General features: G+C 46.9%; 1 protein-coding gene across 6 annotated transcripts in view; it reads right to left on the reverse strand.

Moving 5' to 3' along the window:
- Nucleotides 1-24,477, reverse strand: part of Dpp6 (dipeptidyl peptidase like 6) — an 831,812-nt gene that overhangs the window by 17,820 nt on the left and 789,515 nt on the right. For all 6 annotated transcript variants that reach the window (XM_060374077.1, XM_060374079.1, XM_060374075.1 and 3 more), the window contains one exon: nt 7,579-7,626. In XM_060374077.1, coding sequence (XP_060230060.1) covers nt 7,579-7,626 — 48 coding nt within the window. The remainder of the gene's footprint in view (nt 1-7,578; nt 7,627-24,477) is intronic.

Below are 24,477 nucleotides of genomic sequence, written 5' to 3' on the forward strand. Positions count from 1 at the left end.
GTTGTTACCTTTATCTGCCACCCCTAACCCCCACCAGATTTCTTACTTAGAAGTTATCTGGTCTTTAGAGACTTGGAGTTGGTGACCATGGTCCTACCAGCAACATTTTGCAACTTGAGAGCCTTGTGTAGGTTAAGCAGGCTTAGGGTGACTTTGTACTGTGGCTTATCTCTGTTGGTCTTCATTCTCAGGCTACAACACACAAAGAGCCTGTCAGAAGTCTCTTCAGCTGGAAGGGAGGAAGCCCATTTTGCTCACCTGCTGAAATAGCCATTCCACCATCTCATATGTAATAAACCCACAGGACTTCCTTTTTTTTTTTTTTTTCATTAAGGTTACATGTAGGATTGGCTTGTGGCTCAATATAAAAGGGGCCTCTGCCTTTAGCTTGCCCAGTTCCCCGGAAATATTTGAAAATATTTGAAAGGCATGGTTCTATGAAGAACGTCAGGGTCTCTCATGACCCCTTTAAAACAAAGCTGCATGTTTCTCAAAGGCGTCAGATGTTAACTCATGGCTTCTGTGATCTGTGGTTTTGACTTTGGGTAACACACAGCATTGTTCGACCCTGGGATCTTGACTATTTGAGGAAGCAGGGATGGTATACTCTTGGAGGGGTGGAGCAGGGGGGAGTTCCTGTGCCTGTGATGAGCTGATAAGTGGCCAAAAACTGGCAAGCCACCAGCCACACATGGCCATCTAGCTCCAGCTTTTATCTTAAGATAGTAGCCAGCCCTGGGTTTCTGCCTGACTCTCTCCCTCTGTCCCCTGTGGGGCCTTTTGCTACCCCTCCAAGACAGTCACACATAAAACAGGACTGGCAATCACTCCAGGGGTTTCAGGAGCCCAAGGCTCTGTGAGGGGTCAGAGTTCAGGCTGCCTGAAGATTTGGGGGCTGACTGCTGATCATTCCCTGCTCCACGCGTGAAGGCAACAACACAAAGAAAAGCAATGTCCAGTAAGTTGATTGTAGAGTCTTTGGTGCTTGAATGGCTTGTAATTACATATGGAAGTTAATGTTCAATGAATGCCCAGATTCTGATCTGGTTCACTGCTATTCTCAGCCCCAAGATTAGTGTGAGAATCAGGACATAGACCTTAAGATGTTATCTCAAAGCTCCAGCTCATGGAGGTCCCTTAGAACCCTCGTACTGGCTGGTTTTTTGGGCACTTGAAGCAAGCTAGAGTCATCTGGGAATAGGGAACCTCAACTGAGAAAATGCCTTCATGAAATCAGCCTGTAGTGTATTTTCTTGACTAATCATTCATGTGGGAGGGCCCAGCTCCTTGTGGGTGGTGCCATCCTTGGGCTGGTGGTCCTGGGTTCTATAGAAAGCAGGCTGAGCAAGTCATGAGGAACGAGCCAGTAAGCAGCACTTCTCCATGGCCTCTGCTTCAGCTCCTGCCTCCAGGTTCCTGCCCCGAGTTTCCTAGATGAGCTATAAGATGAAATAAACCTTTTCCTTCCCCAAGTTGCTTTTGGTCAAGGTGTTTCAGCACAGCTCTAACTAAGACAACCTGGGAAGAACCTTCCACTGTCCCCACTCTGCCTGAATGTGTGATTGACCCAGGTGTGGCATGGGGAAGGGACCTGGGGTGCATGCATGGAAGGTGGGAGGATGGTGCTGGCTGCAAACGTGGGAGTACATCCAGCAGAGGCCCCGCAAAGGTGGGAACACTGATCTCACTCAACTTCTGCTACCTGGGCCCTATGGGAACTTCATCTGTGGAAGTGGGTAGGTGCCAGGAATGTCTAAAGCCTTTCACAACTGGCCCAACTCTCCTTATGTGTAAGCTGACCCTGATGTCACTCTGCAATCTTACTTGCTGTTCTGAAAGGAAAGGTTCAAACTAAGATCACAAGTAGGTGCAGCTGCCTACTGAGCTAGGCTTTCCCAGAGTGAACGCAGACATAGCCAAATACCCATTCCCCTATGCCCAGTCCTGGCTGTTCTGGCCTTGTGTGGGGCGTAGCAAGTTCTAATCACTTGCTGACTATTCAGGCCGCCTTTGAATAGATCTCTCTTCTCTATTGAAATCCCACCTTATGCAGAAGAGCACCAAAGCAACAGACTATTAAATTTAGTTAAATATTAGATTTCTCATTTAATGATTGCCCACACAGCCGGGTTTATCAGCAGAGAACTGGTGGTCTCACGGGGGAGTTGAGTTAAGCTAGTTTATTTGTTCCCCTAATTGCATTCAAAGAGGGCAGGAGCTCAAAGGAGAAATAAGAAAAGATCGGTCCATTCCCGGAGGACCCTGCCTTTGACTTCGGGGCAGCAGGGACCTCCAGGCTGCAGCACACACACGGCCACTCCTTAATTAAATGTGAGCCCCTCTAATATTTGGTGGAATTAGCTATTATCAGATCTGGACACAGTGAGCCCACAGAGACAAATGCCTGCTCAGGAAGCCACTCCCCTGGCTGTGTGGCCTGCAGGCTGTTCCCACATGGCCCTGGGGCTTAGAGCAAGCACCACTATGCCGAGTAGTTGGAAAACTGGTGACCAAATTGCAATGGAAACCACAAGCAACTGACCTAGAGGGTAAAGGGGCTGCCTGGCCCTTGGTCTGGGGTGTCTTTTCTGTAGGCCGTGACCCTCCAGGCAGTGTGTAGTCAGAGATGTGTGCTCTGTGCTTCATGGGCGTCTGATGGTCCGGCAGTCCCATTTCCCCCAACCCCCTTTCCCCTTTTCATCACTCTCCATGCATTATCCTTCTCTGTGTTTGATCTTTGTGGCAGGGGCCACCCACCAACGCTGGTGTTACATCCCTCAGCTAACTTGAGGGTGGACCCAGAAGTATAAGGACTTTTCAACTTGCTCACCTCAGTTGGACATTTTTTTACTCTGAGCCCTATATGCTTTCTTGTTATGGTCAGCTTGACACAGAATGATTGTTCTTTTGGATATTCCTCCTCTCACTGATTCTCTAGCTAGATGCTGAGCATCTTGAAGACAGGATCAGCAAAGTGGTCTTATTTCTAGTCTTTGGCATTGTGCTGGGCATCATGAGAAAGGCTGCTGTGTGTATCCAATACCCAGAGGTACTGCGTTCATGGGTGGTGGTACTGTGAAGGTACTGTGGTCAGCTGCTGGTGCTCCTGAGGCCCCTGAGAGGTCTTCGTAGGGAGTGAGATCTCTGGGTCTCTCCTGGTTCTCTCTGTAGGCATCCTTGAGTGTGTGGACACCATGCACCTGGCCTATCTTTCACTTGGCATGAGTTATGTGCCAGCTTGTCTATACAAGATTCTGTGCAGAGACCTCAAACAAAAGCTGGCCACTGACCCTTCCCAGAAGGTGGTCGTATGCAGCTCTGGGGGCCAGAAGACTTTTCACAATCCATGGAAGGTTTGAGGGAATTGATCGTTAAGTCTCTGCCCAATGTATTTTCCCCACATCCTTTCCATCAAGGCCTCACACACAAGCACGACAGACCTTTGAGTACCTTATCTATTTCTGGACTTCCTGCCAGCAGGTGGGCTCCACACTGAGGACTTGGGACCGTGAGTTTGGGTTGATTCAGACAATTCATGGTCATGGGCAAGGGCCCTCTGGCAACACAGAAGGTTGGCTTTTTGACATCAACAAAACAGCCTAGGGATCTGACTAAGCTTAAGCTTGTGATTGGAAGTAGATAGGTTGTCTTTTTTTTTTTTATACAACCTGGAAGGAGTTAAAAGAAATGGAGGATGCTGGAGAGATGGCTTAGAGGCTAAGCTCTTCCAGAGGACTCAATTTGATTCTCAGCACCCACAGAAGCTCACAGTCTAACTCCTGTTCTGGAGGACCCAGTGCCCTCTTCTGGCCTCTGCAGGCACAAAGCATCCAGGTGAGACTCAGAAAAAACACACACAGAAAATTAAATGAAAACACACAGTGGAGGTACTAGAACTCTTCTTATCCTCCCATTCCAATGCTTTTGGAACACCTTCAAAAACAAAGGGCCCAGTTACCACAGGAGCAGGAGGACACACACAGTCCCACAGCTGTATTCAGGGGTTAGGAAGAAGTACCCATTCTGTGCACCACTGCCGTGTCACTGGGGAAATCACCCCTGTTTTACCTACTGGCAGTCAGTATCGGTGTCTAATGGTTCTAGTTGCTTTGTGTGGACATGTGACAGTTCAGTATGGCCTTATGGGCATAAAACATTTATTTGGTGATCAAACTCAGGGCGTATGAACCATAAAAACATTTAAATGACTTCATGTCTGTAGGACATTGGCAAAGAATTCTGGGAGAAGGTGGGAGTAGGGTGTGTGTGGGGGAATATCAGCATCAGTTTAAAGGGTGAAAGGAAGGATGCAAAATATTGACAGTTAAAGAAGTGGTTAAAAACTGCTGGGCAAATTCAGATTCTATAGGATCCGGTCATGACTCTTTGTCCCACTGAAAATGTTTGGCCCAGGTTTTTTTTTTTTTTTTTTTTTTTCTGTTTGGTGCTTCAGTTAGAACCCAGGCAGTGTGCATGCTGGCTAGGCAAGTTCTCTCCCACTGAGGCACACTCCAGGCCTGTGCAGCTCTTTCTGCAGAAAAAGGAACCTGTATGAGGAGACTCTAATGCAGTGGTTCTCAACCTGTGAGTCAAACTGACATTTTCATAGGCAACACATATCAGATATCTTGCATATCAGATATTTGCACTACAATTCATAACAGTAGCAAAATTAAAGTTATGAAGTAGCAACAAAAATAATTTTATGATCAGGATCACCACAACAAGAGGAACTGTATTAAAGGGTCTCAGTATAGAAGGCTGAGGAATACTGCTCAAACACATGATTTGTGACATATTGACTCAGTTTATATCTAAATGGGGTGTGTCTGGGCAAGTAGCCTTGGCTGGCCTGGAAGTCCCTATTTAGATCAGGCTGGCCCTGAACTCATAGAGATCGACCTGCTTCTGTCCCTGCCTCCAAGACTGGGATTAAAGGTGTACACCATCACACCTGGCTGACTTTTCTTTTTCTGGCCACCAAAGTGCTCCTTAAATATTTGATGTTTTGCCTGCATGTATGTGTGTGTGAGCGTGCTGATTTCCTAGAACTGGAGTCACAGCCAGTTGTGACCTGCCATGTGGGTGTTGGGAATTGAACCTGGGTCCTATGAAAGAGCAGTCAGTGCTTTTAACTACTAAGCCATCTCTCCGGGCCCTCCTTAAATATTTGACAACTGTACTTGTTAGACACAAACTTGCTTTGTGTGCTATGATTGCTGAGGTTAAATCAGGCCCCCAGGTGCCTGGCTCCACCTTTGTGTATTGTCTACATGTCCTGTTATGAGAGAGCAGAACTCCATCCTGTAACCACAGCCTGGAAGTCTCTGGCACTGTCTTGGGACAGATGCCGTAGCAGATAAGTGTCCACTTGGCTTGTCACTTTCGTGCTGAAGGAAATCCACTGCAGGGTGTTACCCTGTTCTGCTGGGGCCAGAGAAGAGCCAAGTTTTAGAAGGCCAAGTGCTATAGAAAAACTGCAAGACCCTCTTTCATGGCTGCATAGACTTTAGGGGCAAGGTAGCTCTGTTTAATTGTTTAGAGATAGGGTCGTATGTAGCTCAGGTTGGCCTCAACTTATTATGTACCGTAAAATGACCTTGAACTTCTTTCTGATCTTCCTGCCCCAATCCTCCTCCCCCAAGTGCTAGGATTTCAAGTATAATCCCATGCCCAGTCTATCTGGTGCTGGGGATCAAAGTTGGGGTTCTGCGCATGATAGGCAAGCACACTGAGCTACATCTCCAGCTCACAAGGTGGCTCTTGAACCCCTTTCTCCCTGTTTCTGCTATCCCTTCTTCACTTCTCCTTCCTTCCTATCTTTGCCTGGAGGGGTTGGGAGAGAAGAGCCCCTCACTACCTGTGTCCTGTGGATCTTTACCCTTCTGCTGTGGCCTTGGGTGCTGTTCATCAATCATGTCTTCTGATCTCTCCTACCCTTTAATAGCAGGTATCTCCTAGGAGGGGAGTCGGGCAGACCTCAGGTCCCACGGGGCACCAGTCTAGCTCTGTAGCACTTCCCAGAGGCCCTTTGTAACTGTGTGTTCCTTGACATCCCTCTTTCTGAGCTGTTTTGTATCTGGTGGGTGGTACCTAGCACTGGGTAGGGAAAATTGGTCTAGACTCATGGTATGCTCAGAGGGACAGAGAAACAACTGCCAGATGCCAACTGGGATGGTCCTTATCTTTAAAAAAAACAATTGGCAGGGTTTCGGATGCAGTTCAGTGGTAGACCATTTTCTTAACATGTGCAGCAAACAAATACAACAACAAATAGCCCTGAAATCAACTAAACGACCCTGGAATAGATTGCATAAAATGTGGGGAAGGAGAAAATCTTGTCTTCTATGTGGGACCTGGGGAGCCTGAGTGGACTCCAGAGCTCCTGCTGGCTTTCAGGGTACCATAGATGGGCAGGATGGGGTGTCCACAGGCACAGGCCATGTGACGTCACCAGCCCATTCATATTTTTTTTTCAGAGGCCTGTGAACAGACTGTGATCCTAGCTCTCCCCCACGTGGGGCCCGTAGCCAGCATCCACCTTGCATGCCTGTCTATGTGAATGCCAGAACCAGTAGCAGACAGATGTGGCTCTGTTGGTGTTCTCCATTTCCAAGTGGTTAGAAGCCTCAGACACATGAGCAGTCTTTGGTGTCCATGATAATGACATTCTTAAGGAAACAGCTTTTAAATAATTCAGTCACATCTGTCAACACCCCACAGGCTCTGTTTGGAGATATGATTTTCTAAAGGAGGGTAAAAGCCAAGTACTCCAGGGGAGGGGGAGCTGGGGATGATAGCGAGGGAGAGGACCTGGCATAGCTCATGACACGTGCTGAAAAGCTGCTGGCTGTAGGGCCCCTGACCAGAAGAGACTAGTCTAGATGGCTAGGGGGATGAGCACAGAGCATTTGGCTGTTAAGTGGTGCTCTGTGGGCTTCTGAAAGGCTCCTCATTGTGCAGAGCTGATGAGGTTGTCTGTGGTTAGTCTCCATCACTGTGTACCTTTGCACTGCTCCTGGAACCTTTCCAGGGCTTGTTACTATTTTTAAATCTTTTTTTCTCTCTCTGTATGTTCGTCTGTGAATATGGGCACATGAGTATCAGCTTTTTCCAGAGATTTTCTAATTACGGAAAGAAGTGATTGCTCTGAACCCTATCTGGGCCCTGAGGCTGGTCCATGATGCATCAGTTTTCCTGCCTGTATGGCAAGAGTGAAGCTCCTTACTGACTGCCATTCAAATCCAGTGGGTCCTGGGCCACACCAGGGAGATTTCAAGCATGACCTGGGTACCCGAGGAATGGCAACCCTGCCTCAGCACTCATAAGCTGGTGTAGATCCTAGACATTTCCAGGGACACCACGGACCCTCAGCTGAGTAATGTTTTCCCTCATGATCATTTTATTTAGCCAGTACTAGCTGCTAGAGGGGCCCACTGGACCCCCAGGGCCTGACTCCAAGCCCTGTAGTGTGTGTGTGTGTGTGTGTGTGGTGGTGGGGGTTGGGATCGACTGTCTCATGAACCTTGGCTTCCACTCTCCTGAGCCTCAGAAAGATTTAAGAGGAACAGTACTTACTTCTCTTATCCGTGGTGTTATGCACAGTAACAGTAGGTACACCAGGGCCTGGGTCCGGAGAGCAGAGAGACCGAAGGAGAAGAAACAGAACAATAAAAAGGTCATTAGTGTAGAACAAAAGAAGACAATAAGCTTTCTTTATGACGTGAGGACTGTCCGGGTCTAGAGGGTAATACAGCCAGAAGAGACACGGTGCTCTATTATCTCAGCCAGGTTAATTCCCAGGATCCCTGTTGATGGTACAGATGATGGCTACAGTTGGATATTTGACAGGTGTGGGAGATACTTTTGCTACACAAAAATGAGGACCTCAGTTCGGTTCCCTAGAGCCCACATGAATGCCCGGTGGGCTTGGCATCCTGCCTGCAATTCCAGCCTCAGAGAGCAGACACAGAGGATCCCCAGCACAAGTTGACTAGTGAGATGAGTAATACTGGCATAGTGTGGGTTTGACTGAGTGTCTCTGCCTCAACGAACAAGGAGGGGAAGCAAGTGAGGATGATTCCCGACACCAACCTCAGGCGCCTCCGTGTATGTGCACACGTGCACACGCATATGAAAATGAAAAGTTTTAACAAATGATTCTATGATGGTTCCTCCTGCAGGGTATCCAATCTGCACTTTGCTTGTTAGCATCTGAATCAAGTGCCTGGCTTTTCTCTGGGTAGCTTCAATACTTTGAACAAGACACCAGGAGCCTGGGAACACCGGATTCCCACAGACGCTGCTGATCACTCCTGTACAGGTTCCCATCACATGGTGTAAACCACCATTTTACAAAGTATTGCATTTGGATTAAAGGCCTGTAATCCCCCTCTCACTGATGAGCCACAGTCCCACAATCCTTTCTGCAATCAGTATCCATTACTCAAGCCTCAAGCTTGAAAAGATGGCCTCCCGAACCCTGGAAGGAAGCCACCATAGTCTCTGACCTCCTGTCATGCTTTTGTAAACGCCCCAGTGTGTGAGGAGTGGTTTTTGAATGTGTGAACCTGTTCACTGAGCCCCTTCAGCTGGAAGCTTCCCAGATCTAGAGCTGCTCAGCAGTTAGGGGGAAGCTCCCAGGACAGCAGCCCTGGCTCAGCCACCCATGGGTTCACTGCACTGGTGCCTGCAGCAGAAGCAGGGGCTGGAAAGAAAGCTTTCTCAACCAATTTTGCTTGGTGGATGAACATTTAGCTGGTAGTCTGGGGACCTTTTCTAACACCCTCTTGCCTCTGCTGCTTTCTGCATTCTTGTGCCTGCTGCAGGGCCTAGGGAAGGTTGAGCTGTCCCTAGGGGCCACTTGCTCTCCCCGGCCCCAGATATCAGCATGGCTGGTCTTTCTCTTCTTTGCTAGAAAGCCTTTAGCTACTCAGTCTGAAAGAGCACCCATCTTTTGACCACAGGGCTGGTCACTCAGTCCCTTGCCTTCTATATTAGGATACCATGGCACAGGCTGTGATGTCATGGCCTTGGACATTACTGGCATGCCGGTTCTTGTCCCTTATCTGCAGCACTAGGACACAGCTCCACGATGGTGGACAAGAGCTCGTCTCATTCAGTGCTGCCATTTCCAGCGTCTAGAAGCATCTGCAGAATGATGTGGAAAGAGTAACAGGGAACACTGAGGAGGAGGATGCCTCCTTTTGGACTTGTAGGGATTGAGTAGAGATAAAAGGAGAAAAGAACAAATGTGAGGTGCGTGTTCAGAGTGATCTGAAGGATAGAATGGCCAGGATGGCCACCTATGCTTGGCTGGGGACTCTGGGGTGCTTGGAACGTGTGTGTGTGTGTGTGTGTGTGTGTGTGTGTGTGTGTGTGTGACATCAATGTTACTGGATGCATACTTTGGTATAGCAAGGCTGGCTTGGCATCCATGCTGTCACTGTCAGAACTCCCTGCCTACTTCCAGGGTCCATGTGACAAATGGCTAAGTTGAGGTTCAGGGATCTGCCATGAGTTCCAGCGTGGCTTTGAGACCTCATGCAAGATCTGGAGAATTGACCCAAGAAGGATGTTCTGTGTTGATAGAGAGGCAGGCTCAGCCAGAGTGCTCTGGAGTGTCCTGGGCTAGAATCACAAACTGAGGTCAGAGCAGAAACTGATTGTCCTGAAACTGATCCTGACACCATTCAGGGCACACAGTGAAGGTCCTGGAGGCCCAGCACCTCTCCCTCCCCCCCTTTTTTTCTCTTTTGAGATAGGGTTTCTCTGTGTAGCCTTGGCTATCCTGAGCTTGCTTTGTAGACCAGGCTGGCCTTGAACTCACAGTGATCCACCTGCCTCTGCCTCCCAAGTGCTGGGATCAGAGGCCATCATGTCCAGTTGCATCACCTCCCTTTTAAAGCACATTTTTATTATACAAAATAGTGGTGTTCACAATTTTTCACATCATATTTACCTCAGTTATCCTTTCTTACTGCTTTCCTTTTAAGTTTCTTTTCTCTTCCATTATAGTCTTTCTACTTTTGTGTCTTAAAAACATCTAGAATGGGGCTGGAGAGATGGCTCAATAGTCAAAAGTGTGTACTGCTTTGCTGAGGGTCTGAGCTTAGTTCCCAGTACCAGATGGGTAGGCCACGATGGCTTCTCACTCTAGCTCCAGCAGATCTGATACCTCTGGCCTCTGTGCATACCCCCCCCCCCCCACATGTACATAATTAAAGATTAAAACTAGCTAGGAGGTGGCAGGGGGATGTTTTGGAGAAGTAGGAGGGGGAATTGGGGATGGGTACGTAAGCAAGACAAGACACGTTGCATACAAATTTAAAATTGTCAAAGAATAAATAAAAAATAAGATTTTATTTGTACTTATTTTGTCTATGAGAGATTTTGTCTATGAGAGAAAATGTGTGGTACTTGTCTTTCTGATTCTGGTTTATGGTGCTTAACATGATGACCTCAGATTGGTCCTTTTTTTTTGTGACAATAGTGGACTTCCCTTCTTCCTAATGGCTGGATAATACGCCCCTGTCTTATATATGCTGCTTTCTCCTTATCCATTCACCTGTGGGTGTGTCCATCATCAGTGGCTGATGACTTGGCCACTGTGAATAAAACTGTGACAAATACAGGTAACTCTGGGAGTATTCCGACTTTGCTTCCTTCTTCTAGGACTGTCACACAGTCCTGGACCCTCCACACTGATTTCCACAGTGACTGTTTTACAGTTCTTGGGGCCTTTCTCCCTCCATGCTATGTCCCTTCCATATCCAGTCAGAGACAGGCTGGTCAGGAATGAAAAATGAAGCGAATTTCCAAGAAACAATGACAACTTTTGTGCTATAACTATGTCTCTGTGGTATTTAGGATATACTGACAAAAACTATTTGTTGTTTGCCCACAACTCACACACGAAGCTGGTACTTTCATTCGCTAACTCTGGCACCTCCTACCTAAAGGGGAGAAGCCACTGGAGCATGTGCCTGACAGGCAGGTGAGCACTGTCTGCAGAATTGCACTAGTGAGGCACGCTACATACTCTTGTTCTGCAATCCCTTCCCCGGGGAGCCCGTGTAGAGAGCAAGGCAGTCACTGAGAGATAAAGAGCCTACATCTGTTTGCCACACACATTTCACAGATGGAAAATTTGCAAACATAGCATGTCCACGCTCTTATTAATAATGTAAACAAGTATTATTTATTCAGTGCCTACTATGTAAGAGGCACCCTGGTAGCTCTCTCCTGTGAATAATTTCAAGTCCAATCTTCACAGTGCTTCAGACAGTTTACAGACAAGAACAGTGGCGGAGCAGGCTTTAAGTATTTTGTCTCATTCATGCAGCAAGGAAGTCACAGAGCTTGGATGAGGCGTCATTTTCTAATAAGCTGACTTAATACATGTCTCTAAGCAAAAATCCAAATAGTAAAGAAAGGGACTAAGTGACAGGAAGGAAGGAAGAACCCACTTCATCCCCTTCTCTTAAACACTGAGCCATCTCTGCAACCTAAAACCTTCTGGATATCCTAGTGTGTGTCTGTATATATGCAGTCACATTTACATTTAAGCATGAAAAAACTTCTATTACAAAAAGGTACAAAGAAAAATCACATGCAAATTTAACCAAATATTTAAAAAGTTTTATCTATCTATCTATCTATCTATCTATCTATCTATCTATCTATCTACAAACATACACAGACATTGTATATTGAGTCCAGGTCTCACTATATAGTTAGACCTGGATGTCCTGGAACTAGCTTTGTAGGCCAGGCTAGCCTTGAAATCACAAAGATCTTTCTGCCTCTGCCTCTTGATTACTGGGACTAAAGGTATGTGTCATCACATCTGGATTATTATACACACACACACACACATACACACACACACACAATATGCTTTTTTCTGTGTGTTTATGAGTGTTTTGCTTGTATGTATGCCTTTGCACCATGTGCATGTAATGCCTGCAGGGGCAGAAAAGAGTGTCAGGTCATCTCGAACTGGCTTTAAAGACAATTGTGAAGCTCCATGTTGGTGCTGGAAATTGACCCTGGGTCCCCTGGAAAAACAACCAATGCTCCTAACTGCGGAGGCATCTCTCAAGCCAGTGTTAACTGTTTTGTTGTTTATTGAGACAGGATTTCTTGAGGTAGTCCCTGCTAACTTGGAACTCACTATGTAGACAGGACTAGCCTCTGTCTCCCAAGTGCTAGGATCAAAGGTGTGTGACACCAAGCCCAGCTTCATTTTTTATTATTTTTACTTATGGGTAGATATATTTTCACTTATGGTAGATATGTGTCTGTATGTTAGTATGTGCACATGAATACAGGTGCCTGGGATGGCCAGAGGCATCAGATCCCTTAGAGCTAGAGTTACAGACATTGCCTGTGTAGGTGCTGGGAAGCAAGCTCAGGTCCTCTTGAAAAAACTGCAAGTGCTCTTAACCACTGAGCCATCTCTACAGCCCAAATGTTTTAAATGTACAGACAAAAATATTTGCATGTATGCCTACAATGTCACTAAATCTTAATAGCACACCAGACTTGTCCTGCTTGCTTAGAACATGAGACAACAGATGCATTTGTGGTTTTCTGCATACCCTTCTCTTATTACCACGAAATGCTCAGTGTTAAAACCCGGGGAAGGGCTGCAAAGATGCTCATCTAGTAACTTGCTGGTGCACAAGCATGAGGACCTGAGCTGTGGTGCCTAAGAGCCATGTAAAAGCTGGGTGTGGCAGCAGTGCCTGTAATCACCGCACCGTGGAGCCGGATGCAGAAACATCCTGGAAGCTTGCAATCTAGCCAATTAGTGAGCTCCAGCTTGTATGGCTCCAGGTTCTAAGAGAGACCTTGTTTTAAAAGATTAAGGTAAAAAACAATCAAGGAAAATATACAACATTGACCTCTGACCTTCACATGTACATGACACACACCATACAGATACAGAACATTAAAAAAAACCCCGACTCTCTAAGCATCTGAGTAATCCCTTCCTTCCTTCCTTCCTTCCTTCCTTCCTTCCTTCCTTCCTTCCTTCCTTCCTTCCTTATTTTATTGTTATTTTCTGTGTGTGTGTGTGTGTGTGGGTACTAGCAGGGCCAGAAGAAGCCATCAAATCTCCCAGAGCTGGAGTTATAGGAGGTTGTGTGCTGCCAGACATAGATGTTGGGAACTGAACTCAGGTCCCCTAGAAGAGAAGTGGGTGCTCTTCAGTCCCCACAGAAACATTTCTTGAAAGAAGACAGATGGCCAAAAGGTATATTTAAAAAAGTCCAAAATCATTGATTATGGAAATCTAATTAAAGCCACACGGAGACACCATCTCACACCTTTTAGTTTGGTATGATCATAGAACCAAGTGACAGCATGCTGGTGAGGATGTGGAGAACAAGTTCTTGTACACTGCTGGTGAGACTTTAAATTAGTACAGTGATTACGAAAAACAGCATGAGGGTGTGTGAAAACTCACAAAGAAAATTGTCAGCTGACCCAGGCAGCCTACTACTGGGTGTGTTCCCCAAGGAAATGCAGTCCCAAAGCTGAAAGAAATGTGCACCCTTGTGTCACTGAAGCTTTCTCCACATTTAAGTCAAGACCCTGTCTCTCACTGAGTAACTGGGCAAAGAAAACAGCACTTTCCCAATGGGGAAGTTTATCCCCTAAAACTGCAATCTGTGATGGTGTGGACACACTGGGAGGGCATGGTGCTGAGTCAAATAAGCCAGACAAAAAGAGGAGCACACTTCTTGAGACGCATAAGAGGAAGTAGAATGTTGTGAACAGGGGCTTTGGGAGGGTAGAAGGAAATGCTGGTCCGGGGATACAAAATTTCCCCTAGACAGACAAGAGAAACAAATTCAAGTGTCCTGTCATACAACGTGTAGACTGCGGTTAACAGAAATGGGCTGTATCTCTGAGGATCAATAGGAAAATGTGCCTTCTGTAGTGTTACATAACACACGTCAAGGTCGCACACCTTGTGCCGTCTTCATGTCTGCTCTTTGTCCCATTTTAATTGCACTGCTGCTAATTTAATGCCACCTGGGAAGTTAGTTCTTTGTCAAGAGGCTGCAGGCATTTCTCTGGCTGCCAGCACGGGGGTAGCAAGTTCTCTCCTTGAGCTGCAACTTTCAGAGCAAAACTGTTTCTATCCCACCCAGACAGAAAGACAGGCAGACCGAGCCTCACTCCCATGCCCAGGCACAATTCTATGCCTCCTTTCACTTCTTACACTGAAGGCCAATGGGCAATGCCTGTGGAAAGTTTGCTGAACAAGTTAATGGTATATGAATGGCCTGCTAAGTACTAACTTGGCGATGGCATATTAAGGTAGAAACTTTAAATTAGGTTGATGGAAGGTCTCCTGAGACCATTCTCTGTGCCTCGTTTTCAATAATTCAAGTGACAGTGGCTCTGTACCCCTGAGTCTTGCTAACTGACACCAGTCACTGTCTTCATTCTCAGGTCTGAGCGCCATGTTACAGTAGGACCATGGTCATGATTTTAACAGAGCATGCTTTTTAGACCAGTAAAGTATACGGAAAGTAAAACTATACTAAAGAGGACACTGATCAAACTTAAAGGCCACCCAAAGGCCCCTTCTGTGTCTGTAGATTATGACCTGATTCTCTCCAGCCCATGCAGAGTCCTGATCTATGTTCGTCACTAGTAAAATACCAGTTGGAATGACTCAAAGAATGAAGGGTTTATTGTGGGTTGTGTTTTCAGACCATGGTTACTTAGTTTTATGGTTTCTGGGTCATGCTGAGGCCTCAATGGGGTGTGTGGTGGAGCAGATGGGCTCACCTCCGTGGTAGATAAGGGGGCAGGGAGAAGGAAAGAGGGAAAGTCGGGGAGAGGAAGAAGGAAAATAGGAGGGACAAGATCTGTCTTTCAAGGCACCCCTCCAGTGACCTACTTCTTCCAAGCAGACCCTCTCTTCAAAGAGTCCACTCGACTGTGAACCCATTAACAGGCAACCCGTTGCTGAGGTCAGAGCCCCCACCATCTAATCACCTGTCAGAAGCTCATCAGCAGGAAGCTAAGTGTTTTAACACATGAGCCTTTTAAGGGCTCTAACATCTCTAACATGGTCTGAGGTCAACTCCTCCCCGAGTGGGTAGGTGCCCTGACTCTGTGGCTACCTGTGGTCCCAGTCCATCACATGCTCTGAAGATCAGTGGCTTACAGTTTCTGCTGTCCACGAATTATGAAATGTCCATGGGCTTCCAGATTCCTTAGGTACATTAGTACCTGGCCATTTATAGAAGAAAGAATTTATTTGGGCTAATGGTTTTAGAAGGATGAGAGTCCAGCATGGTGGAGAAGCATGGCCACAAGTGTCAGGCATGGTGGCAGAAGCAGGAAGCTGAGGGCTCACATCATAAGCCACAAGCAGGAAGCAGAGCCCTAGCTCATAAGGCAAGTGGAGCAGTGCTTTAGACAGTCAGTGCCTGCTCCAATGCTCCCCTAGAAAGGCTCTACCTTCTAAAGTCCCCAAGCTGCGCCACCTACCAGGGACCACATGCCCAAATGCCTGAGATGATGGGGAATATTTCTCCTTCAGCTCACCACAGGAGGCTTCTGAAAATTGGTGGATACGTTAGGGGAAATATCCAAATCAAAATGAATTTCCTCCTAAGAAAGAAAGACCAAATGGAAGAATCCTAAATTGATCACTTGACCGGACCTATGCTATTGCTTCCTTAAGAGACATAAGAACTTGCTGAAAACACTGGAAGCATGCTTAGGATTTTTGGGGAGCCTATACACACAATTAGAGTGGCGTTACTAATGAGGCACGTAAGGGTGTGTCTGTGTTCCATTGAATGCAAATGTTCCCCACAGGCTTGTTTCCAGCTGGTGGCTCTAACCAGGCAGGCAATGGGGCCTTTCTCCTGGGGCGTCAGAGGTCAGTCTTTGAGGGTTAAGCCTCCCTGGCTTCTAGCCTCTCTCTCTGTTTTCTGTTTGGTCACTGTGTGAATACATTTCCTCCACCTACCTGGCTGATCTGGGCTGAATCCCTCTGCAACTGTGAGCCAAGACAAAACTCTCTTCTCTTAAGTTGCCCTGGTCAAGAATTTTGGTGACAGTAAGGCAAAATCGGGAACACAGTTTTTTGTCACTGCTGTTTTAAGTTGGTCTTCATTTTTCCCTCTTTTTCTGAGTGGCACATCCTGTCCCAAACTCACTGAGTCTTCATTTACACAAAGAAGGGTTTTGCCATTTTGTCACACTGCCCGATCATCACAAGTTCCTCCATCAACAAGGCCAGATCTTTACTATTTGGTTCTATACCTTATGTTTACACACTGATATGTACATACTCCTAAACTCACATTTGCATGCATGTGTAAACACACATGCAGAGGAATGAGCATGTATATGTATCTAAGATTATTTAAAGCCTGTTTTAACATTTCTTCCATCTGTGATACCTCCGCCTGCCTTAAGGCCAGTGTACGCTGGAGCAAGCAAGAACACAGCAGGCACAGTTGGCGCAGGCCTTTAACCCAGCACTCAGGGAGGCAGAGGCAAGCAGATCTCTGTGAGTTTGAGGTTACCCTATTCTACAAAGTGAGTCCAGGGAAGCCAGGGCTACACAGAGAAACTGTCTTGAAAAACAAACAAACAACGTAACACAAATGTTCAAACACAAAAACTGTGTCACCAACAGCAGGAGATAAATTGTATTTGCTAAGCATTGCCTATGAAGAGAAAAATAGAGAAAGCTGACCTTTCAAAATCTTTAGATAAAGACAGAGCTTATTTTAGCGAAAGTTAAATGTTTGACTTCCAAATTGCTATTGCTCCTGAAAGGGGAAAACTATGCAGATGAATTTATGAACACCACACTATGGCAGATTATGTTGGGCGATGGGCAGAGGGTCACAGATTCGGATTCCACTAAAAGTGAAATTCAGAGTTAGACAACAGACTTGCAAATGGAAAATTCTTATTTTTGTGTTGTTGCCTTCCAGCCCCATTTGGTCTACAGCATGAGTTTGCACCTGTCTGGCAGGATGGGGAGGTGACAATCACAGATGAAAAATGAAGTGACTAAGAAGGACACAGCTGTAAGAGGAAGGCCGTCAGAATAAACACACCCACAGAGACAGTGTCCATCTTCCTCGCTCACTCTCCCCTGCATCCTGGGAAGATGCTCTGACACATCTCTCCCACCGCTGCTAACCTCCGACTATGTAAACAATAGAGACTCTTACATCCCAAGCGACCCCACGCGAGCTGCCGGCGCTGATGAATGCGTTCAAAGATCAGCTGCGCGCAGGCGAAGGAGGCAGGCTCTGGCCGGTGGAGATAATTGGCAAGGGCCCTGCTGCGCATGGACTCCAGATCTCTTTATTTACCAGCTCATGAATCATGCATGGCTGGGTGCGGAAAGCGTATACACCCAGGTGATACGATCATCCCAACAAACAGGGAGGAAGCGGGCTTCCCTGAACGACAGCAGATAATTAAAATATTTGTTCCTAAGTCAGTATTTCCCAGTCAACGCTACAGACGGGTTTTGTTGCTGTCTGATTTTTAAGTCTTGTTATCGGTGATATCAAGCCTGGAATTTAGTCCCACTACTCCCCCCCTCCCTGATCCCCTTTGCCTGTGACCCACAGCGTTTAGTTTTCCTTCAGTCCAATTTTCTGTCCAGGAAACTTGAAAGTGATTCTATTTTGCAGGCAGAATCTGAGCAGCACCGCTCAGTGAGGGCCTCAGAGGTGGGTGGACTGTTTACACAGGCAGGAAGGATGAAGAGGCTGTACCAAACTGACTGGTTCCCATCACAGGTGGCCTCTTGGTGCAGAATTATGTGTGACTCTTGGGGCACATAACAGGCATTTAAGGAAGTCAAGCCTTCCCAATGGTTGAAACAATAATAATCGTTTTTTTTTTAAAGGGAGGAGCCTTGGCAGACTCCTGGATGTCAACCCCTTCCTCCAGGTATCTGATTTACAAAAGTGTCCAGACCTCTGGGTCTCTTCACGGAAGCCACTGCATCATGGTCACCCTGGAGAACATTTTAAAACTTAAATTTAATTCATTATTTACTGAGAAAGGGTCTTTTTTTAAAATATATATTTATTTATGAATTTGAGGGCTTTAGCTGCATGTACATGTGCATGACAGAACAGAGCATCAGATCCCATTATAGATGATTGCGAGCCACCATGTGGTTGCTGGGAATTGAACTCAGGACCTCTGGAAGAGCAGCCAGTGCTCTTAACCGCTGAGCCATCTCTCCAGCCTGAGAAAGGGTCTTATGCAGTCCAGGCTGGCCTTGAACTCACTAGGTAGCTGAGGATGACTTTGGACTGCCTCCAACTCCACATGCTGGGATTTCAAGTGTACGCCATGTGGCCAGCCCCCAGTGACAGATTTAAGGGGTATACAGAATTTAGAGTGTGATGGCAGGAACTTAGTTTTTAGGTTTGTGAAATGAGGCAAACCTAAAGGAAAAGTGGTTCAATACACCACAATGTCTGATTTGTCCTCTAAAGTGCTGGGACTGGAATCTGGACCAGGGCCTCTGGCCCTGAAGGGTTAACAGGCTCTTCTTGCTTCCCAGAGGTCCTGGCATCCTGACTGTTGTATCTGGCCTGCCATACTGTGGTTCTAGTTCAGTCGTGATTTTTCAATCAAAACAACTGCATCTTAATTTGATCCCGAACAATGTATTTATATTTTGGGTCATTAGCCATTATTGGAACTTAGCAACTTAGCATATCATCATCATCATCATTGTTGTCATCATCATTGCTATCATTGTCATCCTTCTCCTCTTCCTCCTTGTCAAGATAGGGTCTCTCCGTAGCCCAGACTGATCTCAAATTTACAGCTTCCCAAGTAATGGGATTGCAAATGTGAGCCCAGCGTAGTTACTGCATCTTATAAGTCTTGAACTCCACGCGGAAAAATGTGTAGCCACTCCACAGTCTGTCTCCACCTGACAGTGTCTGGTTGAGTGAATGAACCTCTGGTGCCTTGGTGGTGTGTGCTCCTAGGAAATGATACTCAAGGCCAAGCCATCTTCACTGGCGATGGTGAGACTCCTCACTAGCCCCACAGCTTCCTATCACATGCCTACATGCCACACAAAATCCGGTCTGTCTTTGGTAATGACAGTGCTATGGCAGGATGCGCAGGTAACGGTGTCAATGACCAAGCATGCTCAAGGGAAAAGGACTATGCGTTCCTCCTGAGCCTGGGGCAGGGTGATGGGGTCTAGAGGGATTCTCGAAACTTCCTGAGAGGAGCTATGACAGGCCGGCCACCCAGGCTGCACATCCAGCCTGGTTACCAATGAGTCCTTTGCTCTCAGATGGATCAGTCCTTGACTCCTCAGGACAGGTGGCTTCAGTGAGTGGGAGGACGAAGGCCCACAGATGCTGGAATGTCCTATGCCTCTGTCTCACGGACCTTTATGGGCACCATTTCTAAAGTTTTCTGCCATCTTCCTCCTTACACCCATTGTGTTTTTCTGCTGGATGAACCCAGGTCCTCACAGTGTGTCACTAGCATCCTGCCTGGGCCACCTGCTGTGCTCCCCCATGGCAGTGGCAGGAACATATTTGGTTGCAGGGAGGATGACACCCTGGTCCCCAGAATCCCCTGCATCGGACATAAGTGACTTGAGATCCTAAATCGTGTGCTTTTCCTTCTAGCCTCAAAGGGAATAGAATAAGTAAATCATGGGACTTGGGTGGAGGGTAGCTGGAAGAGTGCTTTCCTGGCATACATGGATTCCTTTCTCAATGCCATATAAACAGGGCATAATAGTACACGGCTGTGATCTTCACACTGGAGACAAAGGCAGGAGAGCCAGGACTTTACCATCATCTCTAGGGCCAGGCTGTGATACATAAGCTGCAGTCTGTGAAAAACTAAACACCAAACCAAAAAAACAAAACAAAACAAAACAAAACAAAACAAAACAAAACCAAAAACCAAAAAACAAACCACATCACCGAGGCACGTCCCTTTCAGTATTGTGATGTGACATTGACAGCTACAAAGTCCACATTCACAGAACACACACTGGCTACCAAAAATATTTGAAAAAGAATCTCATAATGTTTGGGGTGAGTTGCTGATTTTCTGTGGAGCCACACCCAGACACTACACGAAGCGCCCGGCTGCAGGTGGAATGGTTTGAAAGAAAGGCAGTGGGCTCTCCGCTCTCTCTTCCTTACCCTCTCTCTCCTTCGTGGATTCCACACACCTTCTCTCTATTACCCGCTGAAAGTTCCTGTCTCCATGGTCACATCCTCTCCCCTGCCACATTTCTCCTGCCTAAGGACTTCCACAGTTGTAACTATGGCCCCTCCTGATTAGAGTTCTGATTGTTTCTGCAGCTCAAGATAGTGTGAGACATGAGACCTTCTCAACCCTGATCTGGGGCCGTGGCCCCCAGCCACATGGGCTCGCTCTAACCTTGCACCTTCTTTTCCCACCCAGAATTCTCTCCCTTCATCTCCTGAGGACCTTCCACAGTGTCCTCAATATCTGCTCCAAACTCCTCTGTAAGGTTCTGACTGTGCCTCATTTGCTCTATTGTCATAATAATGACAAGTTGTGCTATGTGCTCTTGTGTGCCTGTGTGCTACTCACTGCTCTGATATTTTGCATGTAGCAGCTCATTTATTTCTTGTTTTTTTTTCTCCTTTGAGACAGGATTTTCTGTGTAGCCTTGGCTGGTGTGGACTTGCTTTGTAGACCAGGCTGGCCTCGAACTCACAGTGATCTGCCTATCTCTGCCTCCCTGACTGCTGGGATTAAAGTGTGAACCACCACACCTGGCTTTATTTATTCCTTAAAGGGAGCCCATCAAGTGGGAATCACACATGTCTTCATATTCATATCCTGTGAATAAATGGAGGTGTAGCATTGTAGGGGCCACGGTCGTCTTCACAGTTGAGTAGCTTGGACACTCTGCCAGCTTTGGGCAGAGCTCTCTGACTGCATATTTCATTACAGAGTGACAGAAGACCTCAGTATCCACCCTTTGCTGCACTTCCTAGCTCAGTTAGTTTACAGGCATGCAAACATTCACACACACATGCAAACCACATGTGCAACTGAAACTAAGAAAGAAAGAAAGAAAGAAAGAAAGAAAGAAAGAAACCCCACTCAGACTGGGGAGAGAAGAGAAAGGAGTATCACTGTTCTTATTAATGTAGAGCCAGGATATATATGTGCACTTATGTGCAACAGTGTGAGTGGGTAGGTATCACATGTGTGTCTGCATATGTGTGACTGGGTGTATGTGTATGTTTTTTTCTTTTTTGTTTTTTTGGGACAGGGTTTCTCTGCGTAGCCTTGGCTGTCCTGGACTTGCACTGTAGATCAGGCTGGCCTCGAACTCACAGAAGACCCGCCTGCCTCTGCCTCTTTGAGTGCTGGGATTACAGGTGTGGGCCACCACAGCCGGCATGTGTGTATGTTGTGCGCTGATGCTGGCCTAGGACTCACTTCTTAAATTTATCCTTCAGTTTTTTCTACAGTTAAAACTTCCACTTCCCAATTTCCTCCTCATTGTGATCACATCAGTGAGACATTAGGACTGATTTAAACAAACCCAGTGGTCTGTAACGTCAGTGAGGTATTTCACAACACACACGTGAGTGCCCCATGGAGAGGAAGCAGCATCGTGGTCTGTGCACACAGTGACAACTGTAATTAATTTCCTCTTGCTTTAATAACTGTGTTGGTAAAGTGTGACAGAACAGATGTTGTCTTTGAAACACTAGCATCTCCACAGCATGCTACAGTTGTCTGGAGGTTCAGCTCTCCGTGAGGGCTGAGGGTGGATGAGACAGGCCTGTGTGGAAAAGGAGTCTGTCAAAAGCAGCATTGCCTCTGCCAAGGACTCCTCTCTATACAAGGGAAACCAAAGAAGAGGCACCAGCCCAGAACTGGTTCTAGGAGTGGCACCAAGAAATTGGGCACAGTATGCTTTGTGGGACAGAACAGGCCTAAAGGTTCAGGAACCTCCGGAGAAATGGTCTAGAAGGTCACTGCATGCCTGAGGCTATTACACCGCCCTCTGTTGGGATGCCAGCAGCCTCATAGTCATAGAAATTGTGCCCACCTCAGCTGCACTGATAGGCATATGGGGTGATTGGAACAAAGACATTTCCAGCTGTAAGATGGACCCCTGACTTTAGAGAGTGCACAAGAGTGGTTCTGGTGTCAGAATTGTTAAACAGGACAGCCAGCCTATAAGCGAGGAGGTGGTGCTCGGCTTCCTTCTCACGGGCCATCATTATAGGCCTCCTTGCAGCACTTAACTTTCAGGGATTATGGCAGAGAGAGTGGGTGCTGCTGATTCTGAGGGCTGGTGATAGGCTTCTGGCAAGTTCCTTTCAGCAAATCTCAAGTCAGAGTGGAGTTTCAGGTGGCTGGGGAGCATCTAGAGGGGCGTGCACGAAGCTGGGAGGCCTGAGGTCACAGCATCTGCAGGGTTGTGCTCCCTGTGATCCCAAAGGGATCCTTCCCCAACTGCTGGTGGCTTCCTGTGGTGGCCAGCGCTCCCTGAGCTACATATACGTCTCTCCCAATGCTTTGTTGTCACAGGGCATCTCTGCATATGTCAGAGAGAGAGAGACAGACAGACAGAGACAGAGAGAGAGACAGAGAAAGAGACAGATAGACAGACAGACAGACACACACACACACACAGGAGAGAGGAGACAGGCAAGGGTCTGCCTGGCCAGGGAAATTTCCCCATCTTGTGTTTTTTTTTTTTTCTCCTCTTTGTTTTGAAACCACGCTAATGATCTAACAGAGATGTGTATATCTGAATATCCCCACTGTCCTTGGCATGAAGATGTGTCATGCATCCTGCCTTGCCCAGCATAGTCAGAGCCCAGGTTCTCCAGTTCCACTGACCATGGAGACTGCCTAGTCACACAGAAAAATAAGAATTTTGTGTCCACACGGATCTTCTTTATCCATCAGAAACTTTGGTCTGAGGGTTGGAGAGATGACTTGGTTGTTAAGCACACTCACTGCTCATCAAATCCAGAGGACCTGGGTCTGATTCCTGCATCCACATGGTGGCTTACAAATGTCTGTGACCCCAGTTACTTGGGATCAGATGCCCTCTTCCGGCCTCTGAGGGCATCAGGCATGCATGTGTTACACATAGGTTACATGCAGACAAATACTCATGCACACATTTCTAAAAAACAAACCAAAACAAAACAGAAACTTTGCTCATTTTAATCTGAAATAGAGCAGCCATTATTAACTGATGGTTAAGGTGATTCATGTTGTCAGTTATCAGAAAAAAAACTGTGCTTTCCTCACTGTAGGCGATGTGAGAGGGCTACCTCTGGGAAATCGAGCCAGAGTTGTGACAGAGACAATAGGATCACCGATATATCAGCACCAACACCAGCAGGGTCTTTCTGCAAGTTGGAATGCAGACCTCCCACACCCCAACACAAAATAAATGTGTCAAAATGGAATTTAAAAATGAAAACTAAACTCAATGCCAACCCTACAGAGTAGGTGCCATTATACTACAGGTTTGTGGCTGGCAGCCACACCTTCCTCTCTGGCTTACACCTTCCATCCTCATCGTTTGCAGCTACATGGCATCTCTGCCCTTGCCTCCTTCCTCTTGCTGCTTCTTTTGCTGGGACTCTCCCACCCCCTCCCTGTGTGTCACTGAACAGGGCCTTCTGTGCTGCCTGTGACATTGTTTCAGCTTTGTTTCTGGATGCTGTGATAAAAATACCCTGACCAAAGCAACCGAAAGAAGAAAGAGTTTATCTGAGTCACAATTCCAGGGTACTCACTGTGGGGGAAGTCAAGGCAGCAGGAGCTTAAAACAGCTGGCCCCGTGCTCAGAGTTGGGAGAATAAAATGCGTGCATGAGCCAGGTGCTCATCTTATATTATCTCCATGTCATTCAGTCGCTGGCCATATTCAGGGTGATCTTCCTACAATTAGCCTAGTTAAGACCCACCCCAACCTCCAGACATGCCCACAGGCCAGGCTGGTCTAGAAAAACCCCCATTGAGACTTTTTTTCCAATGTGATTCTACTTTATCTTCAACTGACAGTTAAAACAAGTGCTTACCTGCTCCCCCCTCCCCCACACTGTGCCACATTGTAACTTCTCCCATGTCTTTCACCCTTCTGAACTGTTCACAGGTCCTCAAAGCCCTGCAGAGAGGGAAGAGAACCTGGCCCCAGCTGAGGCTCTAGGGATATGCAGCCATCCTTCTTTAAAGGTTTCTAGATTCTGTGCTCCCTGAGGGCAGGGACTCCCTCTGTGTTTCATCTTTGTGTGTCTAACATCAAGCCCATTGCCTGATGGACGGTACCACAGAAGGCCTTCTCTAAGCCCAGACTCAGTTCTCTGTGCTGAGTCAGACATACAGTCTGGGTGGTGATGTTTATACATGAAAACCCTAATGCTAAGAACTAGGGAACTATGCAAACCCCAGC

The sequence above is a fragment of the Meriones unguiculatus genome, chromosome 21 (genome assembly GCF_030254825.1).
Source record: "Meriones unguiculatus strain TT.TT164.6M chromosome 21, Bangor_MerUng_6.1, whole genome shotgun sequence".
In the NCBI taxonomy this organism is placed as follows: domain Eukaryota; kingdom Metazoa; phylum Chordata; class Mammalia; order Rodentia; family Muridae; genus Meriones; species Meriones unguiculatus.